The sequence below is a fragment of the Balaenoptera ricei genome, chromosome X (genome assembly GCF_028023285.1).
Source record: "Balaenoptera ricei isolate mBalRic1 chromosome X, mBalRic1.hap2, whole genome shotgun sequence".
Taxonomy (NCBI): Eukaryota; Metazoa; Chordata; class Mammalia; order Artiodactyla; family Balaenopteridae; genus Balaenoptera; species Balaenoptera ricei.
The window spans coordinates 30262164-30290066 of record NC_082660.1 but is presented as its reverse complement, the minus strand read 5'-3'; the positions used below and the strand labels follow the sequence as shown (position 1 = coordinate 30290066).

Genomic DNA, 27903 nt, shown 5'->3' with positions numbered 1-27903 from the left:
TTTCATACTCCATTCAGTGGAAAAATAAATACTAATACACGTTTGATTTTGAGGGAGGATCGATAGTTTCATTTCTGTTGTTGGAAGAGAAACTTTGCAGGTGAGTTCTTTCTAAAATATTTATTGTGAGGCTGTAGAATAAAAACTGTGGCCTCCACGACCAGGTTGCAGGGTATGATAGAATGGTAAGTGTGAGAATTAGTGGGAGCTTTCGAAAAATGTGCCTGACCTGTTCTCCTTGCTTTCTTCCCTGGCCCAAGATGTCAGTGTACCGATTGGTGGGAGTGGTGGTGTTGTAGAGAAGAGGATGGACGTATTTGTTTTGGGGAAAAAAAAGAAACTCTTCATATGATTCTGTTAGACCGTTGCCTCACTTCATTCTCCAATGGAAACTCCTACTATACTAGTGCCTAAGATTTAGAGACAGAAGACCACTGTCCAGTGTCAGGCTTTGCAGCTGGGTCTTTTAAGGTGTGGTTAGGACTTGGAGGAAAGAGGATGGCCTTTTTGAGGCAAGGAGGTACAGGGGAGCAGGAGGGATTAAGCGCCTGCACAGATTCTGGTGATAGACTTTAAGAAATTTAGTATGGGAACTGGCAGAAATTGGTGGTGAAGGTGGTGACAGTAAAGGTGGTCAAGTAGAGGTGACAGTGATGGTGAAAGTCTTATGCATTTGGAGGTCATTACTTTATTGGATTCTTAGTTTTAAGCCTTATGTTTCACAGGGCATTCAGTGACCTTTGATAAATGTTCTAAACCTTGAGAGTTGAAAAGTACTGATGTGCTTTTTATGGCCCATTCATTACTGCCGGACAACAGAAACCCTTTATGTATTTGTACATATGTGACTGAAACTTTTCTTGAATTTATCAATATTGTTTTTCTATTTTAAAGCAATGTTTGCTTTTTTTGCCTGGAATATATCAGATTTTCTGATTCTTACATTTAATGAAACATTATAAATGTTTAAAATGTCTGGTCATTCATTTTACTTTGTCACCATATGTTTGATGGGAACCGGGTCTCAAAGCGTATGGTGGTTTCTGTCATTAACGTAAACCTCATAATGTCCCCTTGTTTTGGTGAGAAGAAAGAGTAAAATTATCTATTAATGACAAAAATCTAGAAAATCCCAGTAAATGACCTTCTTTCTTCTTCTATTTTTCCTTCTTGATAATCACTGACATAAATGAAATGAGGAATAGATATAAAAGTTATCTCTAAAAAAGTATCATTAGTACAGGTAATATAGCATAATGGTGAAGCAGACCCCAGGGCCACAATACCTGATTCCCACTTTCCCACCTCCCTTTGCTTGCCTTTTGACTCAGGTAAACCTTTGTTCCCCCATCGGTAAATCGGGGCTAATATCAGTTCCTGCATCATTAGGATTAATTACAGTAATACCTTTATTGTCTGACAAATGATGAATATAATTTGTTATTCACAAATAAAATTTTATTTATAAGTCCCAAATTGTGCAAGGTCAGAATTACTATTTAATAGATAATGTACTACTTATAAAGTATTATTAGTTTATAAATAATTGGGTAAAGACATTTTTATTCACCATAAACCTACGTCCATATTATCTCCATGCCTCTGGTTCCTGATGTGGCCATGCTGCCTGGGGTCAGCTACCAAAACATTTGCCACTTGTGAGCATCCCAGGGCCGATGTAAAAATTATGCCTGAGTCCTGAGGACCAATACAATCATTTTCAACCCTGGGTGTTCATTGGAATCACCTGGCTAGAGATAAATTCCACTAATTCACCTTTATGTGATAATTTGAATAAAAACTGGACTTAAACATCACCTTCAATGGCCACTTTATTAATAGAGTAAATGAAATAAAAACCCATATACGGGGGTTTATAGGGTTTATATAGCTACACGTTTAAGCATATGTCAGCATTCTGGGAGCAGCTGGTTGCATGTAAGCAATTCCTGAGGTAAAATCAGAACTCTGTAATCTATTCATTAAAACCATTTTGCTAAGATTTTCAAGCCAACAGTTTGAATAAGTGAATAAACTAATTTTAGTTTTTATCAGTGTGATTTTAGTTACTAAATGGCATGTAGTTTAAAATTAAAAATGTCTTGTTAATTCAGTTTCTCTAATTCACACTGGCCAAATATATGTTTTATTGACAACTTAAATCATGGGATTGTATTGTGAATTTATAACATGTTAATTGAACATCGCTGGTGATTCTTTTGTAATCTAGAAATTCACAATAATACTTTACCTTCTTCTGTTAGTTGTATTTCTCATTTAAGAATTGCATATAAACAAATAATTATGAAGTCTAGGAAACTGGGCTTGAGAACTTGTCTTCCTAAAGAGTTGACCGTTCTTGGTAATTTTGTAATTTTTAACTGTAATCCCCTAGGATTTATAAAGTCTGTACTCTTACATACATGATTAATTTTTTTAAGTATTTTTACATCTTTTTTATAATGTATTACCATAAAGCCCAAGAAACACTCTTAAGAGTATCAAATATAGGCTGAAATTCATAAAAACATGTACAGTTTTGGCATTTATAAGTTTGTGTCTAGAGAATGGAAGTATCAAAAATTGCTGTTCATATTTATTGCTAGATTCCTTAACTCAGAATATAATTTCTTATAAATATTGCATGGCATAAAGAAATGGTATGGTAAAGACTTCAAATAAGAATTTTTTGCTGTTGTAAGTCCAATTATCTGTTGGTTTAGAGTTGTGCTAATACTGTAGCCAGTAGCCACATGTAGCTATTTAATTGTGAAATTAAATTATTATAGTTAAGTACAGGTAAAATTTCAGTTTCTCAGTCACACTAGCCATATCTCAAGTGCACAATAACCACTCATGGCTGTAGTGGCTACAGTATTGGAGAGCGCAGATCTACAACATTTACATTATTGTAGAAGATTCTACTGGACAGTACTGGTTAGGGAATAAATGCTTTCCCAGGGTCCAACAGCATCTCTGTAAAGCAGATCCTATGTCTGCATTGATTTCTTTCATGTTAAGGAAGCTAATGTTCCTGCAGTGGGTGTGAGGTGAGAGACAGATCTCCAATACAATTATTTGAAAAACGATATACCTTAAGATGCCTTTTACTGTAACTAACAAATAGCCTAACTCAAAGTGGTTTGTAGCATTGCTCCTTAAAGTGTGATCCATGCACCAGCAGCATTGGCATCCCCTGGGCATCTGTTAGAAATGAAGAATCTCAGCCCTCTTCTCAGACCCACTGACTTAGAATCCGTAATAAGACGTACTTACCACGTGAGTCTTATGCACATTAAAGTTTGGGAAGCAATGGTTAAAACCATAAGGATATCTATTATCTTATTACAATAAATTTACAGGTGGGGTGACTCGAGACCATTAAAGTCTGTGACTCAGTTGTACCATCAGAGTCCCAGCTTCTTTCAGTGTATTGGTTTTGCTAGTCTCCCTCTGTCCACCTATTGTTTTTACAATTGGAGGTTGGCTGCAGCAGTTCGTAGTATCATATCCTGCATCCTTCTGCCTCTAGACTTCGTCAGGACCATCTCCTGTCTGGAGCTGTTTTATTACAATTCTCTTGCCTCCTCTCTCAAGTGCCAGTCATATTTATGCTCCATTCTCCTTTTGATTTTATGTCCCTTTCTAAATGACCACTTGAAAACCATAAATTGGAACCAAGAAAAATGCAAACTCTTTCCTTGCCTGTGGGTGGTAGATTTTTATTTTATGAATTTGATAAATTTCCCTAATTTATTTGCATCTTGAGAATGTTAGTTGGAAATGTGGACTGACTTTCTCATTTTAATAGTATTTTAGGTTGAACAAAATGAAATTGTCATTTTCATGGAATAAAAACCTCAAGTACCAGCAACTTCATATGACCCAACCTAATACAACATTTTATCCATGAAGAAGGAAAATAATTCAAGGTTAAGAGCACAGACTTGGGTCACAGTTTACCATTTATATACAGACTTAACATGTCTGTGAGACACATTGGGCAAGTTCTTTAACCTTTCCAAGTTACAGTGTCCTCAGAAATAAAATAACAACAGTATTAGCTACCTCATTAGGTGATAATGAGGACCAAATGTAATTATTGAGTGTTTTTCAAAGACAAGTTAATCATGCTCCACCTTCACAATTTCTTCCATTTCTGTACTTGTCTTTATCATTATACATTAAATACTTTCCCTTAAAATAATCATTTTTTTACTTAATTTTTATTTAATTTTCATCCTAAGCTATATGATTTCATATATACATTAAAATCCTATATATATATATACACACTATATATAAATATATATGTATACACACACATAAGCTCTGTGTGTGTGTACACACACTCATGCGCGTGCACTAAGACATCCCCCAAGGGGATAGGATGATGCTATTGGTTCAGGAACCACACTTTGAGGACCACTGGTCTAGAGACGAAAAGCAGGGATCTATTTGTCTGGGAAACACTGATGTAATTGTACCAGTCATTAAAATATTGAACCACACAGGCTGCACACCGAGTGTCCCCATACGCCATCTGCCACCCAGTTATGCCGGCCCCTTCTCCAAGAACCTTCAATTACACATTCCTACATTCCACCTATAAAAGATGCAGGGCTTCCCTGGTGGCGCAGTGGTTGAGAATCTGCCTGCTAATGCAGGGGACACGGGTTCGCGCCCTGGTCTGGGAAGATCCCACATGCCGTGGAGCAACTGGGCCCGTGAGCCACAACTACTGAGCCTGCGCATCTGGAGCCTGTGCTCCGCAACAAGAGAGGCCACGATAGTGAGAGGCCCGCGCACCGCGATGAAGAGCGGTCCCCGCACCGCAATGAAGAGTGGCCCCCGCTTGCCGCAACTAGAGAAAGCCCTAGCACAGAAACGAAGACCCAACATAGCAATCAATCAATCAATAAATAAATCTTTAAAAAAAAAAAAAAAAAAAAAAAAAAGATGCAATACCTGACAAAGTGCTTATTGGTATATCCATTCTTATTAGTTAGTCTCTGAATCCAGGTTTATAAGATGAAACCACTATTAAACATAAAAGATTATTCGAGGTTCAGACTTCAGATTTTCAGGCAGAGCTCAAGAAATTTCCCAGAACCCATGGATTAGTGTAGGGTATGACATTGTGTAACTCTCCCACACCTTATATCATCAAGCTGTATTGGCCTTCCTGGTCCTTTCTGATGCCTCAGGACGTTTGCACAGGTGATTCCTTCTATTTAGAAAGTGTTTACCCCTTCCTCTTAACTACTTCCTCTTACTTCAGACTTTAGAGTTATTCAAATATTAGTGCTTCAGAAAAGCCTTTCCTTACCTCACAGACTCAGTTCAGTTACTCTCATTTCATAGCATGATCACAATTACAATTAACTAATGGCCTAATGAGCTATATATTATCTGTGGCCCCCATCCTCAGAATGTAAGATCTGTGACTGTAAGGGGCTGTGTGGGTCTTTCTCACCTCTCCATAATATCTAAGTACTCAATAATTTTACATTTAATAAGTGTATGACTCAGTTTTTAAAGTCTCAACTCTCAGGCTATGTGTTGTATAATGACACCATTCATAATGATCCCAGGTCAACTTGGAGCTGCTTTTATGTCTCCTCTGAATGTATATAAATCTAATTATAATGGTTTCCTTGTACTATTATAATTGTTGATGTATGAATTTCCATAAAAGTCTCTAAGCTACCTGAATATAAGGATATTTTCTTTTGTCTGTTCCTAACAAACAGGAGTTTCTAGCACAGATATGGAACTCAGTGAATATTTGTTGAATGAAACGTCTGTCCAAAAGTAAAAAAAAAAAAAAAATTAAATGATATATTTTTTTTTTAATTTTATTTATTTATTTATTTATTTATTTATTTATTTTTGGCCGTGTTGGGTCTTCATTTCTGTGCGAGGGCTTTCTCTAGTTGTGGTGAGCGGGGGCCACTCTTCATCACGGTGCGCGGGCCTCTCACTATTGTGGCCTCTCTTGTTTGGAGCACAGGCTCCAGACGCGCAGGCTCAGTAGTTGTGGCTCACGGGCCTAGTTGCTCCGCGGCATGTGGGATCTTCCCAGACCAGGGCTCGAACCCGTGTCCCCTGCATTGGCAGGCAGATTCTCAACCACTGCACCACCAGGGAAGCCCTAAATGATATTTTTTAATGAAATCCCTTATTAACACTAACACATGTGTGTTAGACTTGAAACATTTCTTCAAGTATAAGTAATAATATGGGATTTTTTTCTTTAGTTTATACATTGTGAGATTTTTAGCTCAATGTAACAACAAACGGGACAGGAAAAACAACAAACACAAGGAATGATATTGCAGCCAATTCTCATGGAATCTTATTATCAAGTCAGTTCTCAAGGGATAGACTAAACCAATAAAGTAAAAGATTTATATACCTTGCAATGTCAGGATGTTGTTCATTGTCTAAGAGACTTAAACTAGCAACTTTGAGTTTTTGCTTCCACTTAAATGGATGCTTCATCTATGTTGTTTCCCATAAAAATAAAACATCTACTTCTCGTGTTTGATAAATGAAAGCTTGTTCTCATAGACTTCTGATTACAGTGTGCCTCAGGGGATATGTGTCTCTATAAGGTTAAAGGTGTAATGGTAAATTGTATAATCTAAATTATTTTAAAACACTCTCAGTTATGTGTGTATTTTGTATGTTTAAACATGCTGACTAATGGAAATTTCTTGTAAAGATTTTATAAATCAGAATTATAAATTTCTAACGGGAATTATGTCCTCTTTATTGACATAAAGAGATCAGTATGCAGTATACTATGGTTTTCAAAAATGCTTTACACATGCCTTCATGAAGAATATTTACCTTAACACAGGTACTAATACTTCTCATTTGAGTCTCAACTTTTTGTTGAATTAATGGATGAAATAACCTAAATTTTAACTTTCATCCTCACCATGAAATTGTGTGATTGATAGGCAAGATATTGTCTCACGTCCCTGATGCCGGCATCCAAATTGAGAACGTTTAAGAAGTTAGTTCTAGGGCATATAGCCAGGCTGTGAACCAAAACCAAGCCTTTGGACTTTAAATCCATTACCCATTGGTAATAGGTAATTACATTACCCTATTGTATACATCTTTGGAAAAAAAAACAAAAAAGCATTCTTTGACTTATCTATTTCTACATAACAAATGACTCCAAAACTTAGTGGCTTAATACGAAAATTTATAATTATATCGTGATTCAGTAGATCAGGAATATGAGCAGGGCTCATCTAGGTTGTTGTTCTGCAATTGTGGTATGCCTGGGGTCCCTCATTGGGCTTCATTCATCAGGAAGCTCAGCTTCTAAGAGAGCATTTTATCTTCCAGAGTTACTTTCAAGGTGGTCTCTAATCATTCAGTAGTCTAGCTTGGGCTTCCTTACAGCATGGCAGCTGGGTTCCAAGAGAGAGAATACAAAAGCTACCTGTTCTCTTACAGCCTATGCTTGGAACTCATATAGCGTCACTTCTGCCACATTCTGTTGGTCAGAACAAATCACAAGGCCACTCCATATTCATGAGCGTAGAAAATAGACTCCATCTCTTGATGGCATGACAAAGAATTTTGTGGCCGTTTTTTATCACCACACATATTAAAATTAAAATAATGGATATATAAACAAATGATTGCCAGGATATACTACTAACTCAATTACCAGAGATGGCTCACACTTTATTTAGCATGTTCACGTTTAGTTAGCTATGTGAAACTTTCTAAAAATTGTGATGTGTGAACTATAGTAAGTTAAAGAAAGAATAACTTCAGAGGTGATTGATTATGGGCTTTATTTACCTTCCTTCTTAATGTCCAACGATGCCAAACCATGTGAACACACATTTAGTTATAAATGTCAATAGTTTTACCTAGTAATAGGTTTAATAATAGTAAGTAAAGTTGTTTTGACAGAGGCAATAATAGGCATCTTTCACATTTTCAGTTTACATAAAGTTCTAATGGATCTCCAGAATCAGCAACTGAAAGAGTTACATGACTGGCTAACAAAAACAGAAGAGAGAACAAGGAAAATGGAAAAAGAACCCTTTGGACCTGATCTTGAGGACCTAAAACGCCAAGTACAACAACATAAGGTTAGTATATTTTATGCTATTTGCTTTCATCTGAAAAACAAACTAAGTGTATATGTGTATTACGTACATACACATGCCATGGTTTACAGATAAGAAAGAATTAAAGCTTCAATTGAGAAGAGTTTTAAAATAATTCTTACCTAATATTTTTTGTGATGTTTACTTTTTCAAATACAAAATAGCTAGGCTTTTCATATTTGAAAAAAATCAAATATATTCCTGGAAGAGAACAATGCCGGCTATGTGATTTATTAAAGTTTTGGTTTCTTAGAAGAGGGTCTCTGTAGGGATTACCTGCAAAGCAAATTTAAGTAATAAGGCAAGATTTTTTAAACATGGCTTTACCTTCGATTCATAAGGTCTTAGAGCAGGCCAAGCTTGATGAAAAATGAACATCTGTAACATTGCTTTCCTATAAAATATAGCATCTAATAATTTTAATATTTCCATCTTACCTTTCTTCAGTTTATTTGTACACTTACAGTTATGCTCTCTGGTTGCCAGAAAGCATTTATTGTTTCTGTGATTAGAATTTCTACAGAAATATTTCTTTTCTTTTCAGCTTCCATTTTTTAATTGAGATATAACTGACATTCATTTCAGGTGTGCAACATAATGATTCAATATTTGTATATACTGCAAAATGACCACCACAATAAGTCTAGTTAACATCCACCACCATATAAAGTTAGAATTTTTTTTTCTTGTGAAGAGAGCTTTTAATATTTACTTTCTTGGCAAATTTTAAATATGCACTACAATATTATTGATTATAGTTACCATGTTCTACATTACACCCCCATGACTTACTTATTTTGTAACTGCAAGTTTGTACCTCTTGACCCCATTCACCCATTTCACCCAGTCCCCAAGCCCTCTCCCCTCTGGCAACCACCATTCTGTTCTCTGCATCTGTAAGTTTTGTTTTGTTTGTTTGTTTGTAATGGTTTTTAGATTCCACATATACTTGAAATCATACAGTGTTTGTTTTTGTCTAACTTATTTTGCTTACCATAACTCCCTCAAGGTCCATCCAATTTGTCACAAACAGCCAAGATTTTATTATTTTTTATGTCTTTTTATGGAATATATACAATTCCAATGTATATATACACCACACTTTCTTTATCCATTCATCCGTCAATAGACACTTAGGTTGTTTCCATGTCTTGGCTATTGTAAATAATGCTGCAGTGAACATGGGGGCGCAGATATCTTTTCGAGGTAGTGTCTTTGTTTTTTTCAGATAAATATCCAGAAGTGGAATTGCTGGATCATATGTAAGTTTTATTTTTAATTTTTTGGGGAACAGCCATACTGTTTTCCACAGTGGCTGCACCAGTTTACATTCCCACCAACAGTGCATGAGGATCCCCCTTTCTCTACATTCTCCCCAACACTTGTTATTTCTTGTGTTTTTGATAATAGTGGTTTTGACTTGCATTTCCCTGAGTAGTGATGTTGAGCGTCTTTTCATGTGCCTTTTGGCCATTCATATGTTTTCTTTGGAAAAATACCCAGTTCCTCTGAACATTTTTTAATCAGATTTTTTTTTTTTTTTGCTGTTGAGGTGTATGAGTTCGTCATATATTTTGGATATTAATCCCTTATTAGATATGTGATTGGCAAGTATTTTCTCCCATTTAGTAGGTTGCCTTTTCATTTTGTTGATGGTTTCCTTTGCTGCGCAGAAGCTTTTTAGTCTGATGTAGTCTCACTGGTTATTTTTGCTTTTGTTCCCTTTGCTTTTGTACTCAGATCCAAAAAATCATTACCAAGACTAATGTCAAGGATCTTACCACTTTTGATTTCTTCTACGGGTTTTATGGTTTCAGGTCTTACATTCAAGTCTTTAATCCATTTTGAGTTGATTTTTGTGTAAGGTAAAAGATAGAAGTCTAATTTCATTCTTTTGCATGTGCCTGTCCAGTTTTCCCAGCACCACTTATTGAAGAGACTGTCCTTTCCCCCTTGTATATTCTGAGTGCCTTTGTTGTAAACTAATTGACTGTTTATGCATGGGTTTATTTCTGGGCTCTCTATTCTGTTCCACTGATCTATGTGTCTGTTTTTTATGCCAATACCATACTGTTTTGATTACTGTAGTTTTGTAATATAAATTGAAATCAGGTAGCTGGATGTCTCCAGCTTTGTTCTTCTTTCTCAAGATTGCTTTGGCTATTTGGGGCCTTTTGTGGTTCCATACAAATTTTAGGATTGTTTGTTCTATTTCCATGAAAAATGTGATTGGAATTTTGATAGGGATCGCATTGAATCCCTTGATTGCTTTGGGTATATGGACATTGTAACAGTATTCTTCCATTCAATGAGCATGGCATATCTTTCCATTTATTTGTGTCTTCTTCAGTTTCTTTCATCAGTGTCTTACAGTTTTCAGCATACAGGTCTTTCACCTCCTTGGTTAAATTTATTGCTAAGCATTTTATTCTTTTTGATGAAATTGTAAGTGGGATTTTTTTTTTAAAGAATTGTCTTTCTGATAGTTTGTTATCAGTGTATAGAAATGCAACAGGTTTTTGGATATTGATTTTATACCCTGTGACTTTACTGAATTCATTTATTAGTTCTAACAGTTTTTTGGTGGAGTCTTTAGGGTTTTCTATATATAAAATCATGTCATCTGCAAATTGTGACAGTGTTGCATTCTAATAACCATTATAAAACTAGCTCTGGGTTTTATTGTAGGAACAGAGCCTTGCTCAGTCCATCATGACACACACACACACACACACACACACACACACACACACACACACAGAAGAACCTTCATGATTGGCCCAAAATTAGGGTTGCCAGATTTAGCAAATAAAAGTACAAGAAGCCTAGCTAAATTTGAACTTCACATAAACAATGAACTTTTTTTTTAGTGTAAGTATGTCCCCAATTAGTTATTGTTTAGCTGAAGTTCAGATTTTACTGGGCATCCTGGATCATATCTGACAACTCTACTCAGGATTCTGTGCTTCTTGGATTTATGGCTTTGAAAGGAAATATCTGCTCCCTCAACTCATACCTCCTAAATCTGTGTCTCACCCAACTTCATTCTTTTTTTATATATATAACTTTTTGTCATAGTTAGCTTCACAATTCTTTCATGCAGATGAAAGATACCTTTCTTTTTAAGTCCCAGAGCTGTTTTTTATTTAATGAACTTCAGGTTCAGTGAAAAATGGGGCTGACTTTTGCTATTGCTGCAGCCAACGCCATCCTTTGGCCACAGCAGCTTAAGATAAAACGGTTTGGGGAGAGCTATAGCTATGGCAATCCCGTCTGCTACCCCGTTGGGAAAAAATAAAGCATCAACTGCATTCTAATTTTCACATGGAAATTGTGACTAAAAGAGGTTCACTTGTCACATAGGTTTTAATTGAACATCTGATAAAGAAGTTAGAGCCAGTGCTAGACCTTGAACTGGACCACTTTTTCTGTGTTACCATGCATTCCTCTGGTAGACCATGTATGCATTCTCTTCCCCTTGGCCTACACTGGAAGTTGCGTGCAGACAGTTTCTGTGTATACCAGTGGCTTCCTCTCTGTCTGAAGGTATTCACTGGCCACAGGTGAGTCTCAGCCAGTTTGAACATGGGCAAAAAGTAGTTAGTGCTGCCAGAGCTGCCATTAACCAAGGAGGGACTTGAAATGATGGATAAGTACCCTAGAATCCTTGCCCAGTGGTGGGATGAATCCAAGGTATCTCTCAATTCCCAGTTTCCCAGAGGTTTCCCAGCAAGACTGGGCCCCAGATGTCCATGGCGTAAACTATCTCACAGTCCCACCCGCTCATAATGTCTCTTGAGATGACTTCTCAGGTAAACTATTTGTACCCAAATATTTGGCTTAGGGTCTGTTTGGGAACGAACTCAACCTAAGACAACCTTCTTGCCTGGGAAGCCAGAGTACTATCCCAGCTTACCATTAACTAAATATATAATTTTCAGAAATTATTGAATCTCTCAGTTTCTCCATATTTTCACTTTGGAAATAAAAGTGTTGAGCCAGTTGATTTTTAGTGTTCCTTCCAGTCATGGTTTTAATATTTCGATTAGTTTTGGAATGTGGAGCATTTCAGGCAAGGACAAGACTACAGGCAGTAGCATTGAACATCAGAGAGACGGATGTCGGCACTGGATGCCTGGAGTCTAAGGAGGAAGCCAGGAAGAGAAGGAGAGAAGTGGCAGAGAATGATAGGGTAGCCATAAGGGTGAATGACTTAGGGCAACTACGAGTAAAGGTCTCATCTGGAAACCAGGAACAGAGCCTTCATTGAGGTTAGGCTGTCTAGGGTCTTCATAGTCTGCCAATTACCTGAAAGGTTTTGCACTTTGCTCTGGAAGATTTAGAATGAATGGAATGGAAAGTATCTGACTAGTATTGTAATAAAATTTGAATAGATTGTCCATTACTTGAAAATGTGCCTTTTCTGATGAATATGAAATTGCTTTGAAGAGCATAATTTGAAACAAAAAGAAAGCAACAGAACTATATGCAAGTTGATTATGTAATCATTTACATCTAGGATTTATTCATATAAGTGCGTAAGGAAAAGCAGAAGGAATTGGTTTGCTGACACAGAAAGCGAGGCCATCTTCCACCTTTAACTGTTTAAACCCACTTCACAATATATTATTTTTTTAATAAAATTAAGACAGTGGAAAAACATATTACATAGCTAAGAGAAAGCCTGACAGTTGATAATTCTCTTTTGTTACTTGAAGTAATTACAATGAGGAGAAAATTTTTTGACAAAATCAAACAATTTATAAAGGAGTTGAATTTATTTAAATGGGAAACATGTATGTTTTCTTAGAAGTATACACTAAAAGGAGTAAATTTTTATTTTGTTAGTCTTTCCAAGCTTCATAAAACAGAAGAAGGGATAAATGTTCTTTCTTTAGGTAACTGAATTCAAACTAAAGCTTTATTTAAATAATCACTGATTTACTTTGCAGCTCTTCTTCCCAAGGATTGTTAGTGAATGAAAATAAGAAAATTTCTCCTTCTGACAGTGAAATACATCAGTAACCTTGGAGTAGTCAGAAAGTAACTGCACCCTGCTGCATCACCATGCTTCTCACCTAATATAACATTTAGTTTTTTTAGCTTCATATCCATAGACAGTACATCCTTGAGTCATCCTCTTTATTTTTTTAAGAGATGATTACAGATGACAGAATTAAAGAAGAGATTCAGGTTTTGTTGCTGGGAATGGATTTAGATTCTGCTCGGGTCAGAGGACTCTGGCGTGTGCGTGCCCTCTTGCGTGCTCTCTCTCTCTCTCTCCTTGCAAGTACACCATGCATATTACAGATATGCTTCTCTCTGTTCTGTGGCAGCATCCTTTGCTATCTTCATTTCAACAGCATTTTATTACAAGGCAGGCTAGAAATTGAACCACTGTAAAATGCCATGGAAATAAGTCACTTTTACTGAATCTGCCAATTAGGCAAGGTAAAACGATCGATCCTATATTGGTGGTTACTATTAAATCTAGCCAAACTGTTAACTCGGGGTAACTGGGAAAAGTTCAATTTGCTGCAAAATTTGGAAGAGACCAGTCATTCTTCATAGCTATTGCTTTGGGGAAAGAATTTAGAGGTTTACTTTAGATCTGAGTCACCCAAAAGTGATTCTCTTGGGAGTGAACAAATTGAAGCTCTCAATCTTCTTGTGAAGGAACACGTCAGAAATAATTCCGGTTGGTTATTTCTGTCTTAAGAGAAAGATTTTATTAGTGATGTTGATAAGGAATGAAAGGATTTCCCTAGAAGGAGTGACAATATTATTGAGGACAATGAAAGTCTTATGTGGGCTTGAACTTTCATTAATGGGAAAGCAGTTTTCTATTTTGGAGGGTATTTTAATCAAAAAGAAAATAATTGACTCGGGAATCTTGTCTTGTAGCACAGTCACACTGAGATGAGGTTTAAAGCTTAGTTTACTAGCTGTTACCAATTCTTATGAGAGGTTTAGACTTTTGTTATTAGTTACACTGACTTAGTAACAACATCAACAAAATACTTAGCATACAAGTTATTAGAATTTGCAGGTATCATTGTGACATGTGCACTGTGTTACTTCAGTAAATGTTCTTTGTTAAGTACTGATTAATACAAATTAAATGACCTCTTAGAAGCTCAGTCACCTATCCTTTCCTTGAAGCTTAGTTAATCACAAACATTTGGATTGCCAAGATTGTGAAATATCCTCTTCTGGTGACCTTTAAAATGATCTAGATAGTAATGTAATGGGAAGATTTAGGTGTAATCCTGCCAAAGGATTTGACATTTCATTTCATTCCATTGAATTTTATTCCATATCACTGAACAAACACTTATTAAAGCAAAATAGCTGCTGTGAAGAATACAGAGACCTACTGTTTATGGAATCTTCCTCCAGAAGCTCACATGCTAGTACATCAGATAATGACACAGAAAACAAGTGACCATTATACAAGGCATAATATGTCAGATGGCTTGAGAATGTTAGAAACAGTGATTTGCTGGGCAAAGGAAATGAGGTGGGGTAATAAAAGGTATGTCACTTGCCTAGGTAATGTGCTGCACTCTGCTCACTGCTGGAGGACCACAGCCTGATCATGGAGGGTCTTGATCTCAAGACAAGCATTTGGAGCTAGTCTATGGGCAATAGGGAGCCATTACTGATGATAAATGAAACTGAGGAGAGTGGCAATTTAGGAAAATTTATCTTATATTTTAGGAACACATATCTTGTAAGATAAACTAGAGCACAGATGAACAGGAGGCCAGAATATGTTAGGAACATACTGCATAAAGTATATAGAGCCTGAATCAAAGCAATGTCAATGAAAATTGTTTAAAAAATGTTTTGGAAATCAACAGCAGAACCAAAGAGACTAGATTTAGGGAATTATCACAGAGTTCAAAATAATAGTTTCTGAGACTGGGCAATTGGGAGGCCAAAGTTGGATTTTTAAAAAATAGGCAATACTAAGAGAGAAATGCAATAATTGGGAGGAGCATGAGTGATTATGAAAAGCCTAAGAATGCCATAGAATCAAGTAGTGCTTTTAGTGACTAATAAGCTCTCTTACATCTTTAGCAAGATTAAAAGTACATGTTATTAGTTACTGCTATGAAGTTCCATTTTATTTCCTATTTTTTGCCCGCATAAGTGCTTAATGAATGTTTGATGGCTATATCAGTAAAGGTAAACAATATAATTGGTAAAAAAAAAAAAAATACTATGCTACAGCCAGAGAACCAGAGAGACCTCTCTTGTGTTTCCCCAATGTCTAGCCAAGTATTTAGCACATAATTGATGCTCAGTAAATGGTTTTTGGATCAAATGCTTTAAATAATTCTGACTACTTCTATCACACACAGAAGCTTCATCATTGCTTCCACTCTGACAGACATGAAACTTACAATTTAAATAAACAGTAAAAAAAAAATTGTGAGTTGGGTCAAGAAAACAACTTATATAGGTGAAGAAGGAACACATCTTTAAAGCAACTTACATGGAGATATTATCTCTGGTGCCCTCTCACTAACTCTGGCTTTTTTTCATTCCTCTCTCCCTGTTTCATTCTCTGTTCAAATATCTTAATGGTTATAACCCTGGCATCTTTTTATAAATGTCACAGAAGATGCTACCAGCAGTCATACTTGTGTTTGTCCATAGAAATCAGGCATGTGAGCCTTGGTTATGCGGAAAAGGAAAACCATTCAATGGAATCAAATCCTCAACTGGCTACCTACCACAGCTGGCCAATTCATGAGGAATATTTGCACAGTGGACCAGCCAAAGAAGCTATAGTGTCTGTAATCCTACAACTTTGTTTTTAAATTTGTGTGTGTTAGGTTGAACTTGTGAGTTAGGTTGAACTTCCTATAAATTATAAGGACTCTTTTTTGTCCTTATGGCCTCAGTCTTAGGCTTGATCAAGTCTTGCTTGCCCCTTTAAGCTGGGCTTAAAACTTAACCTTTCTTCCAAGATTTTTACTTAGAAAGGAGAGAGAAGGCCTAGAAGTGTTATTCTGTCTCTTTCTTTGGTTTCCATATGGACCTTACTTGACCTTCATGGGGCAGTGAATAAGAACCATGGGAGAAGAGCATGCATCCTCTAGGTGGGAGATGGCATGATCATATCAATAGACAGCATTATGACGAACAGGTTTCAAGAGAGAATATCCAAATAGGAAAGATTCATGAGAGAAAAGTAAGAAAAAAATGTAGTATACAAAGAAACTAAGCCGTTTAGATAAAAGTAACTTGAACTTCCTGTTAATACTCAAAACCTTATATTAAACACAATTTTTGTGATTAGCATTTGTCACTAAGACATACCAATGTTAACATTACTTTCAAACAGTAAGAGCATATAGGAGGACCTAACTATTATGTGTGTGTTTTTAAAGCAAGCTTCGTGATAGTAGTTTTTCAAATGTAATAGGTTGAATTCAAGTATTACTAGAGGGGTAAAACCTGATACTCAACTGAGTATACACACATATGCATACACTTACACACAGGAGTTTTTAAGTTTCTATTCATGTGCCTTATGAGTTATAAGAAACATTTATCTATCTCTTATGCTTATATGAGCTATATTAATATCTCTTATATGAGAGGCAGTATGTCACAGATTCTGAAGCCAGACTGCCTAGGTTCAAAATATAGCTCTATCACTTGTGAGCTGAATGACTTTGCAAAAGTTACTTAAGCATTTTGTGCCTCAGTTTCCCCAAGTATGAATCAGGGTGGTGATGATGATGATGATACCTATCTTATAGGGTTGATAAAAATATTTACTACATAATTGCATAAAAAGCACTTAGAATAATACTTGATACCCAGAATTATATAAAGTATCTTAGCTGTTATTATTATATAAGACATGACTTTTACTCAAGCAAAGTTGATTTGTATGGTAATAAAATTCTTTTGGCATAAAGAAGTGGCAAGTTAATGTAAAAAGGGACAACATTACGCTTTATGGTCTACAGAGTAGTGTATGCATGATACTCAGTTTTAATTTTTTTTAATCTAGTTGAGAAGACATCTAATTTCCCATCAACATACTATAAAGAAAGCAGCAGATTCCAAGGATAACTTCTCATATTAGATAACGCCATTAATTTAATTTAATTAAAAAATAATAATGCAATCCATACCCATGTCCTTATTTTCACAGATCAAGTGATTCCAGCTAACAGGTAACTAATTAGCAACTGTTGAGCACTGATTCAGTAACATGGCTCAAAATGTTACAGCCCTGTTTTAAAGTACATCAGTGCATCTACTAAAATGTAATTATCCAAGACCCCCTCATCTTAGAGATACCCAGTTTATTTTTTATACTTAATTTCTCCTATAATGCTTACTTATTAGAAGTTTCTGCCCTCTGGGGAGGGTAAAGCAAGAAGGAAAAAGACCCTATCTCTCACTTAATCGAGTTGGTCTCAGCTAAAGTATCTTTATTTTCCTGAACCAATACAAATTAATTTCAGTTGCCTTCCATAGGTAATGCAACATTAATAATGTAAAGGAATTATTTAAGTATATAAAACATTTTAGAATGCATTTTAGGGGAAAATTCTTCACAAGAAAGCCACAACTGATATGATAATACGAATTTTAAGAAAATATTTTTTCTTGAAAAATAAGTTCATGTATCTTATAACAAAATGCATGACCATAAATCTAATTTCATGTAAAAATAATGTTGAATACTTCATTATGTATATTTCTAAGGAATATAAAATTGTTAACTACAGTATACTATCATTTTATGTTTAATATTTCTGTTATGAACAGAATGATTTCTAGTAGTACAACTGGTAGTACTCTGTTACTCAGTGGAACTACATTTTTCAGAGATAATTTATACTGGATAATATTTAATATTCCATTAACAAAGATCTAGGTCATATCTAGTGAGAATGAGAAAACTACTGAAGCACATATTTTTGTATGATGTTCTATAGTTTCAGCACACTGAGAATATTTAGTAATTAAAGATACATAATATAATTATCAAGGGTATTGGGAATAAATACTGATGCCCAGAGGAGCTATTTCCATGCATCTTAGTGTAAGAACAAAATGATAAGGCGACGATGTCAGAAATAGAAGAAAATAAGCATTTCTTCACTACCTATCAATTCTACTAAGTACTGCAGTCGCTGATTTTAATGTACTATCTCATTTCACTCCAGTACTAAACCTGTCCTGGAGGGATTTAAATCCCTAATTTGTGGATAAATAAATGTATTCAGAGGGATTGAGTTGCCTAAGGTAACTTAAATAGTACTTCGTAGACTTGAGCTTGTCGTCTTGACCTGTCTGCCTTTGAACCCAGACTCTTTTCGTCTATTCTGAGATTCCATTGACTTTGATTACAGTGGTGATCCTAGAGGCTAGAGCAAATGCAGAGAGTAGCAAAGAGATTAGAGAAGTATGGCACTCGGTCCCTCAGGCTTGGGAATATCTAGATGGAAAAGATGGAGAGACTGGGTGCATACAAGTCCTTAAACTTAGAATACGCAGTAGGGAAAGAGAACACATTAGTAGTGGCTGTGTATGAAATGCTCAGAGTCAAGATGCTTAAGGAAGTGATTTTTCAACATTAATCCTGAAGCTCTTTCTTTAAAATTAGGGCAAAAGGGACTAGAAAGGGAATATTGAAGAAAATGGGCTCATCATGAGAATGGCGGTAATGTTTGAACTGGAAGATAATCAGTAGCATTGAATGTTACATCTACATACTAGCCAATCAATGCAGATAACTTCCTCTGTGGTACACTTGAAACCTTCCACCCCAGCCCTCTCTCCCAATAATCCTGTTCTCTTCTTTTTCAATAATTATTTTCAGGCTAATGACATTTTGTAATTATTTATTAGATTTTCTTGGTGTTCACTTTAATTTCTGATTTCAATGATATAACTATATGTAGGATGTATGGATAGATGCATGCATGCATGGACTGTAGAGGGAGGAGGAAAGTTAGGAGAATTGAGGGCTATTATTCAATGATTAGGATCTATCACTCATGAGATATTTCCTCACTCCATGAAATAGCTCCTCTGACCATGGTAATTTTTCAGCAACGTATGAGACCACTTGATCAATTAGTTTAAAGCTACTGTTGTTAGTCTCATGTAAATAATTTGGAAGTTAAAGTCTTATTTAAGGATTTAAAATGTATTATATATTTCTTCAGATCCTAAAGCTTTACTGTAACTTGAGCCCTTCTTTTCCTGGATTTCCAAAACCACATTCCATTTCTGTACATAGAATACTTATTGGAGGATAATGACAGCATGAATAAGATGAGGGTGAATTAGGTAAATATTGGGTTCTTGCAGTATGGTTTAAAGTCTTTGTTCTGAATGTGTCTAAATATGAGTTTTTAGATCTAACTAGCTGTTAGTATTTATTGTGTACCAGGCAAGGTGTTAACCAATTGTAGCTTATTCATTCTTCCTAACCATCTAATGAAGAAGGTACCCTTATTATCCCGATTTTGAAAATTAGGAAGCTGAGGCTTGGTGTGGTCGGAAACTTTCACAAGGTCACATAGCTGGTTAGCAATACATGCAGGAATCAAACTCAGAAAATCTGACGTTAGATCCCACACCTTTAAACATGCACATATTTTTGTCACTCTGTCATCCATATTATGTCCTTTTCTACTTATATTTGGAAAGATGTAGGGGTACATTAATGGTCAGCTCTGTTTTTAAAACAGTTTTCCACATTTACTGAGCCCCCTTCCTGGGATTGGTAAGCATTGGGTGCTTTTAAAATCTTTAAAACATCATAGAAATGGTGTTTAGGGCCCCCCCCTTTGGTAGCTTAGGATTTAGAAGAAATATAAACATTTATTTTTAACAAAAAGGTTAAAAAAATGGGTTTGCTATAAAGACTAAGATAACTATGCAAGAATGTTTAAGTAAGTGGGTATCAAAATAAAAGCTCTTCTAGGAGAGCCTGTTGAGGAAGCCTATTTAAAATATTTAACAAATTTATAACAAAATTACATACTATAAATAGATCCTCATGGGGAACTAGACAGTACTGTGACCAGTCAGGCTTAGTAAAGTGAATATTGGACTGAAAATAAAATGGCAAGTCATTTCCAGATCATTTCATTCAGGGAATAGATAGAATAAGGAATACAGAGCCTAGCCCAGTGCAGAGGTGATGGAAAGAAGGACGTAAAATGACCATAAGAGAAAAAATAACGAGAATGATATACTGCCTACCCCCCCCCATCATTTCCTAAGAAATCATAAAGTTTTCTGATTTGCCTGGGATGCTTTTATTTGAAAATAAAATCAATTCACATCCAGATGTATTGCATTAGCTAATTGTTCATGAGTATCTAGGGATTTTTTGGTTCCTGAGCTGGATTTTCTAAGATAGTGCTTTCCTAAATGTTAGACTTATCCCATGTTTGTAGAAACTCTTCTGGTTTCTTAAGATTTTTGCACATTTTATATTCAATTCAAGTTTTGTTCTCATCAGTCTTTCCTTTTGTGTACATTTATTTGGCTAAGCTAAAAACTATAAATCACTTAAACTTAATAGTTTACTAAGCATATTTTAATTATATTAATTTAAAGTGTTATGTGGGAGTAGATGGCCTTAGAATCCATGCATAACCCATGATCTGTGTTGTTTCTAGGGGTGTGTGTGTGTGTGTGTGTGTGTAGGACCTGCAAGTGTTGGTAATTTCCTGTTGGTTAATCATTGAAGTAGAAGGAGTAATAAACTATGCATATAGGCAACCACAGTCCTTTCCTGTTTCATGTTGTTGAGCATATACTCTGACCAAGGGAAGTATAGTATACCCTCCTATAGAACTTACTGGAGATCTAACCTTGTTTTTGTTTTCTGTTACTCTACCTTTCTATTATTTGTTGTTCTTCACCTCTAAGTGTCAAATCTAATAATTCCCTAGCCTTACATATTTCCATGCCTTTATTTTCCAAACAGTATTTCACATGTATGCTAACAAAGGATAAAATAGCATAAGTCTGAAGTAAACATTGAAGTGACTCTTCAGTGGTTGTCCTAAGCCAGATTTTGAAGACCAACTTGACATGGGTCAGAGCAAGAATTCGGTACCACTGAAACATTTGAAGGAAATAGAGAAAAGTCATATTTAAATCATAAGATGTGAATATGTACTAAGGGAACAACAAATTTGGTCAGATTCTTTAACTAGAGAATAATTTATAAGAAATAGGATTATTTGTTATACAGAGGTATAACAAAATCTAAGTTGGTCAAATCTAAGCATTTTTAATGTTAAATTTCACTGTTGGCCTTTTTTCTTGTCATAAGGAAAAAAAGGATTGTTAGTTGACATTAGAAAACAAACATTGCTGACATTTGTATCTAATAATGGTATAGAAATTTAATTAGGAGCATGACAGATTTTTTTAAATTTGATAAGTGTAACAATTGCATTACTCTAAGAAAAATACTGGCAAGAAATACATAATAAAATACCTAGTACGTATCTGTGTGTAAATAATTTATATTCTTTTAATAAAGAAAAACAGACTTTAACAATCATATATTACAGTATTTTAACCTGAAGACATTCTCTTCTGATAGGCAAAAATTTTAGTGTATTTCTCTGGGGATACATCTGTATTTGGAATAATTTGGCTCATATTTCAGTTTAATTAGCAAATCAACTGTAAATCTCCATTGTATAAATCCAGCTATGAAAATTCAAATCCATAAGAAGTAAATATTTAATTAAAAATTAATTGTAAAATAGCTTTTAAAACTTTAATGTACTTTAAAAATTAGTTGCCTTGAGAATCCATGTTTTCTCAAAGAGGGAAGCAAGAGGGTGTACTTTATACCAATGATCAAGGCCCTTATTCATGGATACATAGGTTGGCAGAAAATTTTAACTTTTTAAACTAACCATTTTCTGTATGGCATTTTTGCTAATTCTAATAATCAACTTCATTTTAAAAAAATGAATTCTGGACATTGGATATTTTATAGTCTTTTGTCTTTTGCAAATAATAAGGGGATTAGCTAATACCGTAATATTCATTAATATTTATTTTTGGAGCTGAGGTCTGGGAAAACAGGAAATGATTACAGTGTTGCAATAGCTCTGTCTTGCAGCTATTGAGTATGCTTAGAAAGGTCAGTTTAAGCTTTTCTGTTTTAATCCCTGATTAGGAGTAAAAGAAACGATATAATTTGAAAAAGTTGTAGAAGAGAAAAGGAGATACTGGAAATGACTTAAATCAAATAGAGTATATGCTAATTTACTGCAGTGCTATGCATTCTTCAAGATTTTCATCCACTGTTGAGAACCTTTCCCATATTCCTTTATTTCCCTCTACTGACTGTAAGTTCAGATGGTTCTCATGTTTGATTTTAAAGCTATTAACTCACAACTAGCTTTAGTGGTACTTTGTGTTAGCACGTCAGCAAAAGCATAACATGTAAACCCTTGATCACTATGGCAAGAATATAATTTCTGATTATAGAACAAATAGATAAGCAAAACAAAATCAGAAATCTAAGTACTGGAGAAAATAACTAGTATATTTGATCACATACGCTTTAGAAAGATGCAACCTGAGTTTCAAAATAAGTACCTCATGGCTCAAACAATGATTTTCTCAGTTTCCTTTACTAAAAAATATGAAAACAATAAAAATGTAAAAAATGTGAATAGTATAGCATTATTTCCTAATTGTCTTTAATATATGTAATTAAATATACTCTCATACTTGAGTGATAGGAAAAAAGAATTGGCCAAATTAAACCAATTTATGATATATTGGCCACCAAGATATTATTTTAATTATTATTTTTAAAATTCCTGGCTGACACATTTGAAATGTTCCCAGTCCTAGCTTATATAACTCAGAAAACACAGACTTAACATGACTTTCAAGGGCAACTCTGAATGTTAATGTTTCCATTTTCAGCCTCATGGCAGAAAGAGTTTTATTAACCAGTGTAAGCTCTGGAATGTCAAAGGCGTGATAGGCAGTATAGACTCCACACACAAAATAGATGCATAGTCATTTTATTTTAAATTGCTTCACTTGAAAATGTACCGTGAAAATCTGGAGAGAGGAAGTAAAAGTAAGTGATTTTATATAGTGCTCTAAAATGTTGAGACTTGAAAAATAAAAGTCCTAGGATAAAAATGATCAAACATTTGAGTTTGTGATGTAGCTAATTCTAATACGTTCCCTTACGCCTGCCATAGGGTTCGAATAACTAAGAGCTAGTCTGATAGGTGCCAGGCATCATTGTTTCACAAGTAGGGATTCCAGGTGTTCCAGAAAGTAACAGGCTTTGTCCCAAACCTGCTTCTTCATTCTTGTATTACATAATAACATGTTCTAAGAGGCAGACTAGATGACTAGGAATTTTACAAACTCATTTAGGGATTTCCAGGTAATAATTAGTGTAGTGTGATAAGGTCCTGGAGGAACTGGACCTCCCAAGCAGGGTGTCTTGGATCTAGAGCAGCCTCCTCTGTTTAGTCCTCCTCTGTTTACTGTCTGTTTATTCCTCTGTTTACTCCTGTTTATCTTTACAAAAAATCTATACATTGTGATTTTTAAAAGATTGGAATACTGTTTTGGGTTATATGTGCTTGATAGTATAATTGTAATTACACTTAAAAAGAAGAATCTCGCCCATTAGATTGTAATCTTTATGCAGTCAGGAAGGGCCAAACTAATCTGTGAATATTGCCCTCACCCCTCCACATGGTGCTATTCATTTAACAAGAGTTTGTTTATCTTTAGTTGCTTGGAATATGTAGTGAGAAGGACAGGGGGCATCTCTGTTCTAGTGGATCTTATATTCCAGTAAGTAAAGACAAACAACAAATGACTAAACTAATACATAAGAAAAATCTGAGTGTGAAAATATTATGTTTAAAAAGTTATAGAAATCGTAACTAAGAAGCAAATTTAGAGAGCGTCTTCATGAAAAGCCTCTCTGTGCAGGTGACACTTAAACTGAGTCCTGAATGATAAGAATGAGAGATTATTTAAAGATACAGAGGAAGAGCAACTGGGGTAGAGCAAATAGCTTGACACAGTGTGGAAGAGAGAGAAGACAAGTATGACTGAAACATAGTGTCAGAGGGCAAGAATGGTATGCAGTTAGATTAGAGAGGCAGGAAGGTGCTAGATCATATAAGGATTTCAGGTTCAAGGATTTGGATTTTTCCTCTTAGTGTGATGGGATTCCATTGGTTTTTATCCAGAGGAATGCCATCTGATTTATAGTTGAGCAGAGGAGAAGGAACCAACCAGCAAAGGAGCTAAAAAGCAGTTCTTAGTGAGGTAGGAGGATAATCAGGCAAGGGTGGTACATGAAGCTCAAGAAGAGAGAAGAGAGGATCAAGAATGAAGGAGTGGTTAATTAGGTTAGTAATCAAAATGTCAAGTAAGATGCTATCAAAAAATGGCTATTGGATTTGGAAAAGTGGAGATTGATGGCACCCTTTACAAGAGGTGTTTTAATGGGATAGTGGGTAAAGGGAATAGTAGGGTAAGGAAGTAGAAAGAGTAATGTAGAAAACAAAATATTTTTTAATGAAGAGGAACACATAATGAGGCAGTAGCGGGAGGGTTTTTTTGGGTCAAGAGTTTGTTTTGTTTTGTTTTGGTTGATAATGGAGAACTGTAGAGAAGGAGACATTGCAGATGCTTGAGGCAGCCAGGTATTTTAGGAGAAAAGTCCTTGATAAAGTGAGAGGAAGTGGGGTAACGGGCAGCATATCTTAGTATGCCTTTCTCAACAGATGCTTTCTCTCTATATACTTTCACATTCAATTGACAAAAACATGCAAATTTTGCTGAGCACCATAGCAGAAAATTTGCTTGAAATGGTTCCAGTCTAATAAAAAATTGTATTACCCAAAGCATGGCAGAAATAAATCACACTCATTTGGGAAGAAATGTTTCTGGCATACAGAGCAGGAGACTATTATTTTAATTTCTTTTTAAAAAAAACTTATCTTTCAGGTGCTTCAAGAAGACCTGGAACAGGAACAAGTCAGGGTGAATTCTCTCACGCACATGGTGGTGGTGGTTGATGAATCTAGTGGTGATCATGCAACTGCTGCTTTGGAAAAACAACTTAAGGTCAGAGTATTTTCTTTAATACACTAAATATGTCATTCAAAATAATTAATTGCAATTCAGAAAATATTTAGAAAATTTAAAATGTAATTTGTATATTACAAATATTTAGAATGCAATGTATTCATTTAAACTCATTCAAATTATGTCCCATTTGTGGGATGTTTGTGCGTAATTCCTTTTCATTATACACTGTTTGCTCACACTAGCTTCCTGGCCTTTGGGGAAATATATAAATGCAGATCTGTTTTTTAATTATAGTTGAATAGCATGCATTAGATAACTGGTCAGAGGAATATTATTTATGCTCTCTTCAAACCTACGGTCTAAGAGAGGACAAAGGTAAAAAAACACAAAAAGGATCACATTCAGTCAAATAAGAAAAAATTTAACACCTTCAGTATATTTTTTCCTGGAAGCCTTCAGTTGTAGTCTCGATGAGGACATACATAGCAGGATGTTTAAGTCATGGAAGTTTTGTTGTAGGAGGTACTTAGCCTTTCAATCCCTCATTCAATCTGACTCATAGTAATTGTGTCCTTGGAAACATAACTAGTATATATTAATAAAGGATAATGTGGATATTTTCATATTTTCATATTTATTTCCTAACTGGAAATGATAAAGTTTTGTTATAAGTTTTTTTTTTTAATTTCAACAAAACATATATACATATACCAAAACATCAACATTAAGGGAAAATAACAACAGTTTATTGTTCTGAATGTGACACATACATTCACGTATTCACCCAACCACAGATTATATTTGAGGCATTCATTGTACCCACTACATGCTTGCCTTTCCTTTGTGATAGTTAGGAGCCAATAGTCTAACACGTCTGAGGATCCAATCAATGTGGGTTTAAATAGCTTTATAAGCCCAAGGTTTTTCTAAACCTAGTTTCTCTTACCTAACCTATAAAAAAGCCTTATCTCTGTTTTTTTCTCTTTTTGTGTGAATTGTTTTTTTTATCCCAGTGATATGTCATTTCCTAAGGTTACTGTTTTAGACTGCCAATCTCCAACAATATTATCTCACTTTCCATCATTAAATGAAAAGAGACGAAACTGTTGAACTGCTACAGTTGAGCACTTAATGTATACTAGTGATTCATGTTAATTGCTTATGTTTCAATGAAATTGCAGGGATTACAGATCTAAAAAGGTTTATGACACCCAATATGATAGTGTATCATTGCATATATGATCAGATTTGTTGTACACAGACACACACACACACACACGACTGGCTAAAGGACTGACAGGCCACTGCTACACCCATTTTAAGGAATTCCATAGTTCTGATACAATAGTGTTGTGACTATTTACAGATGGGTAAAAATCTAATATTCAGTGTTTCTCAGAAATTTTCAGAAAAGATAAAAGAAGGCTGGGAGGCAGAGTTTAGAAGGGTGACTGGTTAAAAAAAAATTAAGGCAGAAACTTTTCTAAGTCATAGAGTATTTCCAGTTAAAATAACAACTGAAAAACAGTCACTTTGGCACCACAAGACCTAATACAACTAGCTTTAGAATATAATTATTCCAAGGTGATGCCTGTGGGACTAGGCCACCTTGAAAAACAGTCCATAGCATTCACAGATGGTGACTGGGTTAGATCTTAGGTAGGATGAATTAAGAGTAGTGGCCCTGGGCTTCCCTGGTGGCGCAGTGGTTGAGAGTCTGCCTGCTAATGCAGGGGACACGGGTTCGAGCCCTGGTCTGGGAGGATCCCACATGCCGCAGAGCAGCTGGGCTCGTGCGCCACAATTACTGAGCCTGCGCGTCTGGAGCCTGTGCTCCGCAGCAAGAGAGGCTGCGATGGTGAGAGGCCCGCGCACCACGATGAAGAGTGGCCTCCGTTTGCCACAACTAGAGAAAGCCCTCGCACAGAAACGAAGTCCCAACACAGCCATAAATAAATTAATTAATTAAAAAAAAAGTGGGACTCCTGATATTCATCCCACTTAAAAAAAAAAAAAAGAAGAGTAGTGGCCCTAAGCTTTTCTATATGTATTATCCTATTTACGTACATTTTTTAACTTATTTTCTGTCTTTATTTCTTGGACCCAGAAACATCTACTAAGATAGCTGCTCATGTATTGGCTATTCCCAGTTCACACAAACTCAGTCCACATTTGTATGTGATTGCCTGCCCCCTTAATTAGTGTTGACCGTAGCCTCCCAGCCTCCTCTTTTCCCCTCGACCCCCTTTCGCCTTTTGATACCCTCATTTCTGTTACTGTTTCCTGACTTTTAGATAATCTAGACTAGTGTCTAAAAGAGCAGAGTTAAAGGACTTAAGTGGTGAGAAGGCCCCCGCTTTAGCCTTTCTTTCTTCCTATTCCATCAGTCCCAGAGGAATCCATGCTTGAATTCTATGCCTTATTTAGCTGTTAATTGGAATTGCCCTGGAATGCTGGGTTCTCATTTGACTTTGGAATTTTGATGATTCTTTCTTAGGTTCTTTACGAGTAATATAATCTTGTGTTAACTAGTTTAATTTTTATAAAGAAAGAGAAGAGGTAGAGAAGTTGGTAGAAAAAGAGGAGGAGAGAAGAAATAATAAAGAATAAAAAGACAGATAAACAAATGCATTAGAGGAGTCACTTAAAC

General features: G+C 35.5%; 1 protein-coding gene across 6 annotated transcripts in view; it reads left to right on the top strand.

The window, feature by feature from the left end:
• DMD (dystrophin) overlaps nt 1–27903 on the top strand; it is a 2476968-nt gene that overhangs the window by 959933 nt on the left and 1489132 nt on the right. For all 6 annotated transcript variants that reach the window (XM_059910880.1, XM_059910875.1, XM_059910877.1 and 3 more), the window contains 2 exons: nt 7976–8126; nt 25170–25289. In XM_059910880.1, coding sequence (XP_059766863.1) covers nt 7976–8126; nt 25170–25289 — 271 coding nt within the window. The remainder of the gene's footprint in view (nt 1–7975; nt 8127–25169; nt 25290–27903) is intronic.